The following is a 15652-nucleotide window of genomic DNA, read 5'->3' on the forward strand; positions in this document are numbered from 1 at the left end:
TCTGTGATCATGCAATTCGGTATCTTGAAGCAGTTCCATTAAGGGATGTGACCAACAAATTAGTTGGTCAAAATCTTTTAAGTAGACTAGGCATACCAAATGAGATCCTTGCAGGTCAAGGATCCAATTTCCAATCAGTGCTGTTTAAATATGTATGTGTAGACCTGGGAATAAAAGTCCTTATCCACAGGCAATTATTATGGAAAGGGTGAACCAGACCTTAAAAACTATGTTCAAGAAATGTGCAGGCGAAGACTCAAAACATTGGTATACATGGCTGCCTTTTCTATCCCTACAGGATAATTCCCCAGGCATTCACAAAATTTAGCTCTTTTGAGTTACTGTATGGGAGACAGCCTAGAAGAGTTTTAGGCATTATTAAGGAATGGTGTGGTATGAAAACTTAGAAGACCCTAAGAAAGTAATCAAATATATATTAATGCAGAGGAACAAGTTAAAAGTCCTAGGACACGTTGCCCAAAAATATTTAGAGAGGCAGCGAAGGCCAGAAAGACACTATGATAAAGATTTAAAGGCAAAGCAATTTAATATAGGAGATCAAGTGCCGTTGTTATTACTTACTAAAGAAAGCAAACAGGTAGGGTTCCCACATAGTAAAGAGAAGAACTGGGCCAGTAAATTATGAACTTGAGCTGGAAAGAAGGAAAAAGAATCAACTATGCCATCCTCCTGAGGAAATGCTGCAATAAAGCTGAATCTGCAATGGCTTTGTTTCTTCTAAAAGAAAGGCATCCAGAATTGTTAAATCAAGCTTGGGAGACAATACTGCAACTACCCCATGGGAAAATACATATTAATTTAGGCCTAGGGACCATCAAAAGAAAGATAGACAAAATGTTGGGACTATAAACATACATTTACCATATAACCAGGTGCAACTACCCTAGCAGAGTGTAGAATAAAAATGGGGAAACCTGACTTATTAGACAGCATCCATATAGGATTCCTGAGCAGTTGAAAGCTGTCTTATAAAATAAAGTAGAAAAGTTGCTCCAGATGGACATTATAGAACCATTTCAAAGTGACCGGCCTTTCCGATTTTATTGGTCCCAAAACCAAATGGAGACATATGAGTATGTGTAGACTTCAGGCAAATAACAGTAAAAAACAGTTTTTTTTTACAAGTTTAATGAGTTACACGCAAAATGCCAATATTCTTTTTTACATGCTTGGGCAGGGGTCGGCAAGCTGAAACAGTGAAAGAGCCACTCGGAACCGGTTCCCTCACAAAAGAAAAAACTGGGAGCCGCAAAAAAGAGTGCGCATGCGCAAAACAAGAGGCTGATCAGCGGCCGGGTGTATGTGTCCTCCTGGGAGCTCTGGCAACTCTGTAAGGCCAGTCCCAAACTTCACAAGTGGAAATTGAGGGAGATTGCCAGGAACACGAGATCAGCATTTCTCAGCCCGCGCTGATCTCGCCCTTCTTGCAGTCTCCTTCTCTCTGTTTCAGCTTGCTTTCAGCTACTTTTCTTTTGGGGGATCCAGCCTCTGCCTCCCCCTTCTCTCAACAGCTGGATGCCCCGAAAGAAAAGCAGCCGAAGGTAGCAGCTCTACAAGTCTCCGCCAAGAGAATGGGGTGGCGGAGGCTGGATCCCCCGAAAGAAGTCTCTGCTGAGATGAAAGAAAGGGGTGGCAAGCTGCCGAGAGAATGGGGTGGTGGAGCGCTCCGCCGAGAGAATGGGGCGATGGAGGCTTGCCGCTCATTCTCTCAGCGGAGACTTCTTTTGGGGGATCCAGCCTCTGCCGCCCCCTTCTCTCAGCTGCGGCAGAGGCTGGATCCCCCAAAAGAAGTCTTTGCCGAAACGAAAGAATGGGGCGGTGGAGCGCTCTGCCGAGAGAATGGGGCGGTGGAGGCTTGCTGCCCATTCTCTCGGCAGAGATTTCTTTCGGGGGATCCAGCCTCTGCCACGCCGAGAGAACAGCAAGCCGCCCCATTCTCTCGGCGGAGCGCTCTACCACCCCATTCTCTTGGCGGCTTGCCGCCCTGAAAGAAGTCTCCGCCAAGACGAGAGAACGGGGTGGCAAGCCGCCGAGAGAATGGGGCGGTGGAGCACTCCGCCGACAGAATGGGGCGGCTTGCTGTTCTCTTGGCGCGGTGCGGCAGAGGCTGGATCCCCCGAAAGAAGTCTCTGCCGAGAGAATGGGCGGCAAGCCTCCACCACCCCATTTTCTCAGCGGAGCGCTCCACCGCCCCATTCTCTTGGCGGAGGCTTGCACAGGTGGCAGCGGAGCTGCGCGCGCAGCTCTCCAAACCTCCACCGCCCCGTTTGGAGACTTGCTGCCTTCGTCAAACATGGACGAAGGCAGCAGTTCTGCAAACGGGGCGGTGGAGGTTTGGAGAGCTGCGCGCGCAGCTCCCCAAACCTCCACCACCCCATTCTCTCAATGGGACTTTTTTACTCCCACTTTTTTTCCAGAATGGTAGAGGAGGACTGGGAGCCGCAGGAGACGGCTTAAAGAGCCGCATGCGGCACCAGAGCCGCGGGTTGCTGACCCGTGTGCTTGGGTAATACTCTAGGAAAATCTGAAAAGCTGGAGTATTATTGCTACTGTACTTAGCAAATAGATAGCATTATGAATCAGTAATGTGATTTGATGCAAGTTAACCCCCTATATATTGGTATAATAGAAAAAGTTAATAATTTTTTCCTATAAGGCTACGTAAAACACTTATTGTATTTCCTAACATATGCGTGCACAAGCACATTTTCTGAAATATGCGTATTTGTAATAAATTGCATGAAAAAGGCCCTGGCTTATAGGATGTTTTGCTACTAGTTTTTTATTGTGCTCTCTAATGTCCACTACTTGGATTCATTTCACCATTATTTTATATACCTTCTATAACAAGGTACCACACTGAGAGACTAATCTACAAGTTGTTAAGGATGTTTTCTTGTTTATTATTTAATTTATATGGTACCCAATTCATAGCAACTCTGTGCGGCTCCCAATAAAAAGGTAAACAAATTACAAAATGATTAAAAGGACTGAATAAGAAACTAAAAGCTAAGAAGATGGGCGACATGGGGGTGGATATTGTCTCTGTCAACCCCAACAGCCACCCCCAATATAGCAAGCCCATATCGGGGTCCCAGGCTAGCTGGCAGAGCCAGGCTTTCAGATCTAATAAATTAATACCCATTTATTGAAAGTCAGTTATTGGCATATATTATATAAAAATAAAATTTTAAAATGAAACAATATATACTTTCAGGTAGTTTTATGGTGGGGTGAGTAAGGAAAAACTTTAAATGTGTATGTTCAATAGGTTCTTAATACTTATCTTAACAATATTTTTTTCAAAAATCCTGAAATGGTTTATTTTGTTGTTTGCCTTTGTACTTTTCAAAATCAATGATTGCTATGTACAAGATGCAGGTTATTAATGCATATATTTTCATTGTTGATAAAAGAGTGACATCAGGTGGATAGTTTGTGCATAAATAGTTAGGTTTTTTAAGTTTCATCACGGCCTTTCCTCTTCCATAATATATAAATGCATATTTTTAACTCAGTTGAGAAACTTTTTCTTCCCCTACACTGTTACTTCAATTATGGTAACACTGCATTTTCTTGAAACTGAGACTGTTATACGGTAATTTGGAAAATGTAATGGTTTCCTCAGTTTTGTTGCCCTTTAAAAATTGCTATAAATATACAGGCAGGACCAGTATGCAATGATACAATGTCTATATCAAAATGTAATAGAATATATCTAAATAGGAGCATGCATTCTGTGATCCTTTAGACCAGAGACTAGTAAGGAATGTTGGGATTTTTTGGTAAAAAATACCACAGATTCTTAAACATTGAAAAACCAAGAAAGGATAAAGTTTTTAAAGCTGGTCAATGTACTTTAATTTTTTGGGAAGGAATAGATCCACAATGGGTAGGCAGGTAGGTCAATTATATAAAGTGGACATGAGCGGTGGATTTCTGTCTTTCCATATTATTTTGGCTTGAAAAGATTGTACCATAATGTTCAATATATAAATAGCAATAACACTTCATAGTGCTTTACAGCCCTCTCTAAAAGGTTTACAGAGTCAAAATATTGGCCCCAACAATCTGGGTCCTCATTTTACCAACCTCGGAAGGATGGAAGGCTGAGTCAACCTTGAGCCCAATGAGACTCGAACTGCTGTCAGCCAGCAGTCAGCAGAAGTAGCCTGAAAGTACTGCATTCTAATCACTACACCACCAGTGCAGTGGTGGTGTATCATTACAGCTCCATATCAACATTTAAGATGCACCAACATAGACAATAATTTGAATATCAAAAACAATATATTTATTACAGATACTTACATTGTTCTTGATACTGGGAAACCAAATGAATAGCTTTCAATTCTCTTGTCTCAGTATTGTTTACACAAAGTATATGGGTGCCATTTTTCAACTGGCATATTATCTAAAATGCATAACCAATTATTAATTTGCTATAATTTTCTAGGTGTGGCAGAAATACTGTATTTATGTAAAAAGGTTTCATTAAAATTTTTACTTAAAACCAGCTTGTCAATTTCTGGTATTAACACTGAATATTTGTGTAGTTTTGGAAGAATACACAAAGATGTCCATACTCGCACTTAAACAATGCTCAATACTTTACATTTCTGTTTATTGCACACAACTGCAATCTTATGTACATTTATCAGAGAGGTCTTATTAAACTGAAAGGGTATTACTTCTGAATTATAGATTTTAAGACTTGAGCTCTAATCTTTTACATTAAATAATGAAAAAGAAGTCTGAGTGTCTGCATGCATGAGAAGGAAAACTATATCCTCTCCATGCCTACTACTTCAATATACTTTATTCTACCACTTGCAACCTTCACATGGATAAGGATTGCCTATTTATATAAAAACAATATCAAGCTTTTAAAAATATATATTGTGCCATTTAGATAGCTATGTTAACCATAAAAAATAAAGAAAATTTAATAAAAACATGCAAAATTATCTAATACAGATATATATTATTATATTTACCACTTGAGGAGTGGAGTAATTTCTCTGTGAATAAGTGGATTCCTCCACAGCATTTTGTTCTGCTGCCAGATTGTGGCCTGCCTCTGTACCATTTGAACTGTGAAAAACACCTTCGGTATTATTTTCTACAAGGCTTACAGCTGTCTCTTTGATCTCATTCTGAAATACAAGCAATTTCATATTTTAAATAGGATACATTACATTAGAATATTAAGAATAAAATCTAAAAATTTAAACAGAACTTGCTGACACTAATAGGTAAATAAGAATTTCAAATTGTCAGTTTTTAATTGTCATTAAAATATTTTTAAAAGAAACATTTTCATTTTCTTTTAACAAGTGGCTAAAGAATATCAAAGAAAATATGGCAAAAATTTTTTGCAACTTCTCCAGGGAAATACCTGCTTTATGAGCTGCGGCCACTTGGTTTTTAAGAGTTTCATCAAAGACCCCCACATAGTAAGCAGATGCAAGACAGGGTGTTTTTGTTATTTATTTTTTGTTTTATACTCGGAATGTGTTTTTAGCAATCCTAAAGCAGATTATAATAAGATATTAGACTTTGTCTCTTTAAAATATTTTTATTCTTTTCCATTACAAATCCTCTCCCTTGTAATAAAAATGATAAAATAAAAAGGATGAGCAGTAGAGTAACCCATAAATGACTAATATGTATAATAAATACTCTGAAAACATAACTCAGGGCACATATAGATATGGTACATAGAAACAAAGTTCAGCTTCAGAAGACCTTCAAATGGGTGATTCTGCTTGCATGATAATTCATAAACTCCTACTAGATGTTGACCTAAATATAAAATTAATACTTACTGATCTTGTTTGTGATACATTTGTATCTTGAGATGAAGCATGTATACCATTGCAAAATTCTATTGTACAAAACAAATGTGAAAAATTATAAGGACAAATCATTATACAATGTATAAACCATTGAAATCAAAAAGCAAAATAACTTTGGAAGTATCTGTCTGAGATTATTTCAATGAAATACCTCAAATGAGAAAGATGGCATAGGCAACTCTATTAAAAATCTTCTTAACCTTTCTTCCTATGAGAGGTTCAACCGAACCTTAGTCTCATTTTATTAAATAGAACATTTTTTTCATTTGCAGGAGGAATATCCTGATTGAAATCTAATTTATTCAGGTATAGAAGAATTGATATTTTAAAATCACTTACCATCAGAGCAGCCTGATAAGGTTTGTGACATTGTAGAATTATTAACAATGCCTTTGATTTGGTCACAAGAAATAGTGCTACTTGCGTTTGAAGGAGTTAATAAAGGTCTCAGCACCTAGGAAACAAAGCAGGCATCCTACTGAAGCTTAAAACTATTATTTACATTGTAAAATTAAGCCTTTATGAGTTTTCTTTAGCAGAAAATATTTTCTCAACTAACTTGGAGAACCTCATATTTTGTTCCACTATTTTTGCAGTTATATTGTATAGCTTTTCTCTATCATAATTCATTGTTACAGAGACTGTCCCAGATTCTCCAGAATAGATTTCTGAAGGGAGTGAGTTTAAGATTGTTGGCTATATTAGCAATAATCTGAGGTCCTGATATAACTTTCATTAACCTACTCTCTTTTGAAACATGAAAACAGGAAAGTGGTGGGGGGGTTCTATAGAGTACTTAAACTTTCATAAGGTTTTGCATAAATCTCAACACTTCCTGAATTGACTTAGGATAAGAAAACAGCTCCTTTTATGGGTTAGCCCAAGAAATTACAGAACAAGAAGCAGTGGGAAAAATACTTTTTTCAGTGAAACAAATTGGCTGTGTTTGCATACATGCCTAAACAGCAGAAAATAGCTTCCAGATCAGATTCAGAAGCTTGGAAAAAGATGCCCTTGCTCTAAAGAATTTTTAAAAAGTGGTTTGTTTCCATGTGTTCTGCCTGTTTCAATCAATTTAGACAGAAGTCCTATAAATTATCAGTTCTTGCAATGGAAATGTTGCACCACAGCAGAGACTAGAATGCTCTATGTATGGATGCACCAAAGCTTTTAGATATTGTCTGGATTTGGAATTGAATAATCCAGATTCAAAAGTCATCAACACCATTCAGTAGAGGGCAAAAATGTCATTTTGCTCTGGTTATGATATTCAACATACATTTTGTTGAGCACTATATGACAGAGGTCCCCAACTTTTTGGGCACCAGGGATTGGTTCTGCGGAGACAAGTTTTTCCACTGACCAGGGGATGCATGGTTTTGTGTGCTGCCTGCATCTCGCGGATGGGGCTTTGCTTGTTTGTGTGGCCTGGTTGCTGACATGCTCCAGCCCGGTACTGGTCCACAGACCGGGGATTGGGGACCCCTGCTATATGATGCAGAATATATTTTTATAATATTAACATATGTTTTCTCTCTCAAACTATCAGGATTTAAAAGATGACATATTTTGATGCTGAAATATATAATTCTACATCCCATATATTGAAAAACAAGGAGTTGTTGTTGCATTTGGTAACCTAATAGTTTTTACTTGTTTTAAATTTTAAATATTTTATATAACATCTTGAAGTACTTCAATTTGAATTCAAAGCAGATATTTTGCACTCAAAATGCTCCAAACTCATAAAAGTTCAGAACAGTTCTGAATTTGAAACAGAACACTTTTGAGTCCAACCATTTTGAATTTAAAATGTTTTGTATACCTCCAAGATTCCTTCCCCATTCCCAGCCTTTTTTATCTCCAAATCTGTACTAATGAAACACCCTGAGGCAAATGTGATAAATAAGAGAAACTTGTATATCTGCATGTGATAATGTAACTCGACAGTCTTAATTTTTTTAGATTTAATCAGCAGTACTCAATAATGTAATTAGTTTTAGTTTACAATTTAATATAATTAGAATATAATAAAACAGAATAAATATTATAACTATGATATTTTCTAAATGATAAATAGAAGCACAATCTTACTGGTGTAATTTCTGTATTTGTACTGATTGTTCCATCAGGAGCATTGGTGACAAGAGATAGTACAGTATTTCTATCTTGTGTCATTAATGAAGAAAATTGAACACTGTATGAATGTAGTTGCAGTTCTGGTAAATATGGACATCTTGCTGCTTCTGAAAGAGCCTCTTCTGATAATTTTTCATATTTTCCAAGCACTTCATTGCAATAATCTTGTGTACATGGTTGCATTTTTACCTCAAGCACCGTGTTTTCATTTTCCCTGTTAAGCGTATGTTTCAAATAATCAACTGTAGTTTCTCCTGTGCAATTTAAACAAGTATCTTGACTACAAAGGGATCCTTTATCAACTGACTTATTTAGTAAATCAGTCTTAAGATTATGGTTTTCAGAACTAAATGCAAGTCCTTTATCTGTCCTGGAAATTCCAGCAAGAGTTAGATGATTTTCCGTAGGTATAGTTAAAATTTCAGACTGGGTATGTTTCGTCTCAATGGAAACACGTCCTAAAGTAGCTGTCATCTTGGTAAATCTATCAGCTTCAAAATAAGCAAAAATAAGCAAAAAAGTGACATAAAGCTGTCATCATAAACTTACATACACTCTTCTCCATATATAGTTGGACAGTATATTAAATAGTTATATTCTATACATTAAATATAGTCATTGTACTATATATTAAGGCATAGGACTAGAAAGCCTAAAATAAAATAATTGTAAAATACAGTAATATAATCTGTTTTTAAAAATAATTTAACAGTTATAAGAGATGCACCAATGAAGATATTAAATACCCTTTGAACAGCTCAGATATTAAGTTTTTTTCTAAGGTATGGAGTGATGGATCTGAATTTCTGGTGGAAGACTCTTCTTTAGGATAGGTTCCAATGCTGATAAACCAAGGATATTAGGGTTAGAGATACATGAATGAAGACAAACAGAGATACTACATATTGATGGTGTGAAACGGTTCTACACACCTACAGAATTTCATCACGTGTACCAAGTTCAGGACTGCTTTTTCTGCATTGTGCATGATGGGAATTATTGTTACACATGCAGTTCTTGGCTCTTTTGTTTCCTTTTCACACATATAGATACCTGTGAAAATAATGTATAATTGTGACTTTCTCGAGTGCGATCAAAGATGGGCTGCCTCACAGCTGGATTGAAAAGACTTGTGCTTATGTCAGGGTTTAATAAGTGTGCATTATCTTTACCTAGACCCGCGAGTTCCAGCTGCTGGGTAGACTAGTATACGCGTTATCTCAAGAAACGGGTTACGGATCTGATCTGATCCTCCCCCCACCCCCCACCCCGAAATATTTCTCCAACCTGTCGGGATGGGTGAGGATGTGCGTGCGCATGCCACATGAGGCGAATAAGTCCTTGACGGGCCATTCGTACATACAATACTTCTACTTTTCTCCCGCTCACCTTCCCCCTCTGCAGATTCCCGCCTTTTCCCTTCCATCACGCTTAGGAGCGCCTGCTCCAATTTGACGAGGAAGAGCCGTTGGGCGGGGATCGGGAGCTCAGCTGTGCCTCGAGCTGAGGCGGAGCCTGGAGGGCACGCGCTGGTTCCGGGTCAGATGACCTCGCCTCCGAGAATACAACCCCCCACCACCCAACGCTTTGCTGGTGTCTGGGCGCGCGCGGGCCCGCTTGCAGGACAATGACGACTTCTAGAGATTTTTTTTTTTAGTTGCTTTTGAAAATGCACGATCTTGGTTCTGCACGATCCAGTTCCAGAATCATTTATTTATTTTATTTTATTATTTTAATTCCATTGTTGGGGGCAATTAAGCTGACTTTGTAATAACGCCGCTTGGGGTGTGTGTGAAAGCCCTAACAAGCAGGCATATACATAGAATGAAGGCTACTGCTAAGCTTGTAAGCCGCCCTGAGTCTTCGGAGAAGGGCGGGATATAAATGGAATTAAAATAAATAAATAAATAAAATTTATATCCCGCCCTTCTCCGAAGACTCAGGGCGGCTTACAAGCTTAGCAGTAGCCTTCATTCTATGTATATGCCTGCTTGTTAGGGCTTTCACACACCCCCAAGCGGTATTATTACAAAGTCAGCTTATCATGCTCATCCTCTCCCTTGACGGTATTTAAATAAAGGGCGACGTCGTTTCTTTTATGAAGACAAAACGGGGGGGGGGGGGGGGGAAAGACTTTTAAGTTCTGGTTTTTTTTTGAACAAAAGACAAAACATTCTTTCCGACAGGGAGAGGTAAAAAGGCTGTGCACGTGAGCCCGCACACCCAAATTCATACCGTCCATAAATCAAACTAGGACAGGGTTAGGCAACCTCGGCTCTTTTATGACTCATGGACTTCAACTCCCAGAATTCCTGAGTCAGCTATGCTATGCTGACTCAGGAATTCTGGGAGTTGAAGTCCATGAGTCATAAAAAACCGAGGTTGCCTACCCCGGTATAAGAGAAAACCGGGGAGGGACGAGCGATTAGGTCAGGGGTAGGCAACCTTGGCTCTTTTATGACTCGCGGACTTCAACTCCCAGAATTCCTGAGCCAGCATAGCTGGCTCAGGCATTCTGGGAGTTGAAGTCCGCGAGTCATAAAAGAGCCAAGGTTGCCGACCCCTGAACTAGGAGATCCTGTTAATACCCGGAGATGGACGGGCATTAACCACCGGTACTACGCGCACATTTTCCTTAAAGCTTATTGGCCTTCACAGTACTTAAAAAGCCTGTAAGTTGGTGGATTTCATGTTCTTCGGCAGACCAAACGGTTTAAAATATATCTTGGATCATTTTCATGTGACCTTTTAAATTAGCATTCTGCACGGTAATAAGTACAGCCTTCTACACTTTTAAAGTTAAATCCTCATTAAAGAAAATTATGCAACTTACACATAATATCGCACAAAAGGAAAATATAAAGACAATGTACTATTGTGGCATTTTTTTCCCTTTTAAGGGAATGAATAGGGTCTGGTGCCTTTGTTATACATACTAACATCGCAGACATGATGTCTACCATAAGAAAGGCAAGAATAGGAGGATCTGGAACACTTCTATTGCATGTGATCTGTTTTTTGGGGGTGGGGCTTGTGCTTCTATGCATTTATGTTCCTTACTGGATAAGATAATGAACTACATGTTCATTATATATACCTGTTGGCAACTCCCCAATTTCTTAAGTTTTACCAATTATATTCAATTGCTGTAAAGTTAAGGACAAGCAGGCTGTTGCAAGTAAGAAAAGTGAAGAACTTGAACAGGAAATACCTCGCTATAGAGACAAAAGCCCATTCCTTCACTTGCCTTTTAAATTAACATGATTTCTGGTGCTAATGTTGCCTTTAAAAAAAACAGTGATTATCTTACCACCCTACCCTCACCCTCAAGTCCCAGATTTAAGGTGATCTAGAAAATAACCAACTTTTCCTGTTCAAGATGCCAAGGGAACTGTTGTGTCTACATTGACCAGGTTAGTCTTCCTCACTGATAGGTATGCAGAGACAAGTGAGAGAAGGCAACACATACCACTGGCTATTCATTAGCCTATCATGATTTTCAAAGTATTTTTCCCTTCTACCAAGGAACATATGCTTTACTAACCAGTAGCTGAATGAGCATAGATCACATCACAGCAAGTTATTGCATTGTTGCAGCCTGAATAAATAAGTGTACCTAATGGAGTAAGGGTTTCATTCTGCCTTCAGCATTGGGAAGTGAAAAGTCTTAATCTCACCCTTTGTGCTATAGAATTTCATGAACTGGCAAGAGATGAATCTTGGTCTTTATAAGAAAACCTGTTTAGTGTAATGAAGGTAGAATACTGATGTTTTTTCCTACTCCATTGGAAAATCCAAGTTGTCCATGAGTTGCTTCTATAGTGAGATGGGCAGCATATAAACTTATAAATAAATGAAAGCTCCTTGACTGATTTGGGACTACTAGCTCTTAAAACTAGTAATTCTTGAATGGCTGATACAACCGCAAAATCTCTTCCCTGTGAATATACTATGCTGTTATATGACTACAACAGGATTTGGGTTCATTCCTCCCAAATAAGTTTTAAAAAGTCTTCTATCCTTTGAGAAAAGACGGGGATTCACTTAGCAGCAAATGCTGTTTCATCAATGGCCAAACATTATTAGATTCAGCTCAGGAAAGAAAGAAAGAAAAAGAGAGAGAGAGTGAGTGAGTGAGTGAGTTAAGTGAATCTGGCTTCCCCATTGAGTTTGCTTGTCAAGAAGGTCACTAAGGTGATCACATGACCCTGGGACACTGCAATCAAAATAAATGAGTCAGTTGCCAAGCATCTAAATTTTGATCACATGACCATTGGGATGCTGAATTTCAATATAAATGTCTTTGAAAGTTATAAACAATAACCATATATCTAATATAAAATGCACACTTTTAAATAATATTTTTATTAAGAATAAGCTGTTTACTATGTGTTTAAAGATTTACAACCAAAAGCAGTATTATATACAGGCAGTTGACATTCTAAGAGGATATAAACCAAGGTCAGAAATAGTTTTGTGTCCATTTTTTTTAAAAAAGACATTTAACCTTTCAATCACTTACAGTAAAATTCATATTAACTTCAGCCAATTACACATTTATATTTCCTTAAAATATAAAACATTGCATTGATAATGCACTAATTAAGCATGTTTACAATTCAAATATCTAAAACCTGAGTCAAACCTAATAATGCTCTTGATAAAAAAGATTCTTAGAATATAGAGACTGGTCAGTTGGTAAAATAAAAGCATATACTTAACAGAACACTGACTTATGAATGCAGCATGACATCCATGGCTTTTCCCCCCATAATTTTGTCATGTTTACCATTCTTGATCATATGAAACATGCCCTATCTATTCTTGTGCAGATTTATACTTCAATATTTATTTATGAAATAATATAACTGATTTGCATTAATCGAAGTCAAAGAATTTAATAGCAAATTCTTAGGACAGCAACTTGAGTCCTGTATCTTCTATTGGTATTAAAAGCTCTTGAACATCAGGGTTTTATTAGATTAACCCCCATATTGGTTGCTTCATCCTTATTAAAGCCGATAATTGGTGGATAAGGCCTTTTAGGTCTTAAGTAAAGACTTATGACAGACTGATAAGAATTATGTCTTATATAAAGACTGTTGAGAACATTTAAGTCTGATTTTTGTAATGTTTGCATTTCTGATTTCTGAATAAAGTTCCTGCCAGCCATAAGACCAACTATCTTTTTTCTTTGTAATTTTTAATACAGATTGTTTTTAGTAATGCCATTCATGATTTGTCACATTCTCTACATTTAAAAAAAATCTTGAGATAACTCCAATTTAATCTATGACATTTAAATGTTAGGTATGTATATTAATGACTGTATAACTCATACAATAATAATTTCTTAAGGCAGAAGGTGGTCAAGCTACTTTGACTGGTCTTTACACTGAAGATTGTCCCAACAGATTTTAAACCAGCTGATTAATTGTAATGCAGAGTGATGGGATAAAACAAACTGAATAAAACTCTTGAAGCAAGATAGTAACTTCCCTTTTTTTGTAAGAGTGTAAAAATTATCCTCATAAGAAATAGCTTTTATCATAATACAAAGGAAAATTGTTTGCAAGATTTTTCATTTTTCATTTTATTTGCTGATACTATACCCCGTATTCCTGCAAATTCAGCAATTCTTATTTTTCAAATTCAGCCATTTAACTTTTGAAATTCAGCAAATACAGGCTTTAAAATTATATACAGAAAAAGCCACATCTGACATTTCAAGTAACAAGACAGGCTTAATTCCAAATAACAAAATGTTTCCCCCCACCACTAAGACAATTCAGGACACTTGCCTGATGTTTCTAAATGTTCAACTTAACAAAATGCCTTTATTTATGGTGTATGTCCTAAATTGTAACTTTTTGAAAAAAACATCCCAACTAAATATTATGTCTTCTGCCATTATATTTCAAGTCATATTTTTTCTATTAGCATGAGATTGTAATAACATACATGTTCTCTTAATTTATAGAACACAAGAAACTGTTAAATTAAGACAAATGAGGAATAAATTTCATGTTGCAATTCCTCACCAAATATAAAAATCTCAACAGTCATTTCTTGTGAAAAAGAAAATTCTTCTGAAAAATCAAAGGGATGGACCTTCAAAGCCATACAAGAATGCTTGTTTATATACCTGGGAATGAATTGCAGCTCAGCATAGCTTATTTTCAGTCACTGTACAGAAGAGTTCTCATCTCCAACATTGGCCAACTAGTTTTTCTACTGTTAGAAAAATCATTTAGTAGAGTTTTTGCCAACGTGAAACAAGTCACGGATGTCACACAATGCTTGTTTGATGTTTTTCCCAAAGCGATGAGAATCCTAAAAGTTAAAAATCCAAATTCACAATCACATAGCAATCTTATAGTGTACATCAAGTATGCATGCATACAAACAACTATTTTTTAATGTATGAAACCAACTGCCATTTACTACTTTTGTTTATTCAGTGATGTGATTTTATAGGTTCTTTTTATAAATCCTTTAATAGTATTAATGTGTTTGGAAAATAATTCAGACTTGATTTTATTTATTTACTGTAAACATTTATGATAGCCATATCTAATAAATTGGATATGATATGAGTCAATAAGTATATGATGAAAGTGGAGAAAGGGAGATTCCAAAGCCATTTTCTCTAGGAAGTTATTTCTGAGGCCTGCATGAAAATGTATCAAGAGCAGCAAACTGTATTATGTAACATAAAACCATTTTATCAGAGATAACTGCTTAATATAGAGTGCCAGTATCTGTCTAATTAGAAGCTAAGCAGAGCTGGGCCTGATTAGTATGTGACTGAGAAGAAAAAGTTTGCAAAAGGTAATGGCAAGCTACTTCCATTATGTTGCTAAGAAAGCTGCATAAATGGATTTGTCCACTGTCTTAGAAGTCAAAGGAAATTTTACTTAAAACTTTAGTCCCTGAGAACATGAGGTGCTGAATAAGTGTTCAATGGTAACATCCTATTTGACTGTTGTCCGTATAAGAGTGTGAGAGACAGGTATCTTGGTCTATATACCAAATGAATGACCCATTGGGATCCCCATATCAAAATAACTTACCTTATGTCTGGCCAGAACTTGAAAATAACATTCAACGTAGCACAGTATTTAAACAAAATGATCTGGTTAAGATTTGCATATGTGGGACTGATTGGGGTAGATTGTAAGGGCGACTCCGAAATATAATGTTATCATATTTTATCTGTATCTTAAATTTGTATTTTATTACTATTTCAACTTAAATTGTATTTTAATTCCATTTTAAATTGTATTTTATCAAATTCCATTTTGGATTGCTTTTATCAAGTTTTGGTGACGGTTTGTTGCTGGAACTTTGTACTTTGATATGGCCCAAGGGCTAATCAATAAGGTTGTTGTTGTTGTGTTCAATGGTAAACCTGCCTACATATAAATATGCACACCTCCAAACTCGCCTAACCCACTCTGTCTCCTTCCTCACATGCACACACAGTTCAGCATTTCTCTTTTCTCATGGAGAACACAGCAACCTTCTGCCCTTTTCACTGAGTATATGAAAATTAAAGATAGTTTTCCCCCCCCAAACTCAGTGATAAGTGGATTATAAGCAGCAGGGATATGTTTCAGCCCTGGTGCCTGAAG

General features: G+C 37.1%; 2 protein-coding genes across 8 annotated transcripts in view; both read right to left on the reverse strand.

Annotated features, from left to right (window-relative positions):
• The window catches only part of TESMIN (testis expressed metallothionein like protein), a 31302-nt gene extending 21474 nt beyond the window's left edge, over positions 1–9828 (reverse strand). The window contains exons 1-8 of one of the 4 annotated variants that reach the window (XM_083349548.1): positions 9408–9828; positions 8951–9071; positions 8765–8860; positions 7974–8509; positions 6219–6333; positions 5850–5908; positions 5019–5177; positions 4333–4435 (exon numbers count right to left, since the gene is read on the reverse strand). In XM_083349548.1, the coding sequence (XP_083205674.1) occupies positions 4333–4435; positions 5019–5177; positions 5850–5908; positions 6219–6333; positions 7974–8492 (955 nt within the window). In that variant the 5' untranslated portion in view covers positions 8493–8509; positions 8765–8860; positions 8951–9071; positions 9408–9828. Of the gene's footprint in view, positions 1–4332; positions 4436–5018; positions 5178–5849; positions 5909–6218; positions 6334–7973; positions 8510–8764; positions 8861–8950; positions 9072–9305 lie in introns of all 4 variants that reach the window. The other 3 variants (XM_083349546.1, XM_083349547.1, XM_083349545.1) reach the window with 3 other exon arrangements.
• Positions 9829–12361: 2533 nt separating this feature from the next.
• CPT1A (carnitine palmitoyltransferase 1A) overlaps positions 12362–15652 on the reverse strand; it is a 58389-nt gene continuing 55098 nt past the window's right edge. For all 4 annotated transcript variants that reach the window (XM_083348976.1, XM_083348973.1, XM_083348975.1 and 1 more), the window contains exon 20: positions 12362–14351. In XM_083348976.1, coding sequence (XP_083205102.1) covers positions 14265–14351 — 87 coding nt within the window. In that variant the 3' untranslated portion in view covers positions 12362–14264. The remainder of the gene's footprint in view (positions 14352–15652) is intronic.

The sequence above is a fragment of the Vipera ursinii genome, assembly GCF_947247035.1.
Source record: "Vipera ursinii genome assembly, chromosome: 1".
In the NCBI taxonomy this organism is placed as follows: Eukaryota; Metazoa; Chordata; class Lepidosauria; order Squamata; family Viperidae; genus Vipera; species Vipera ursinii.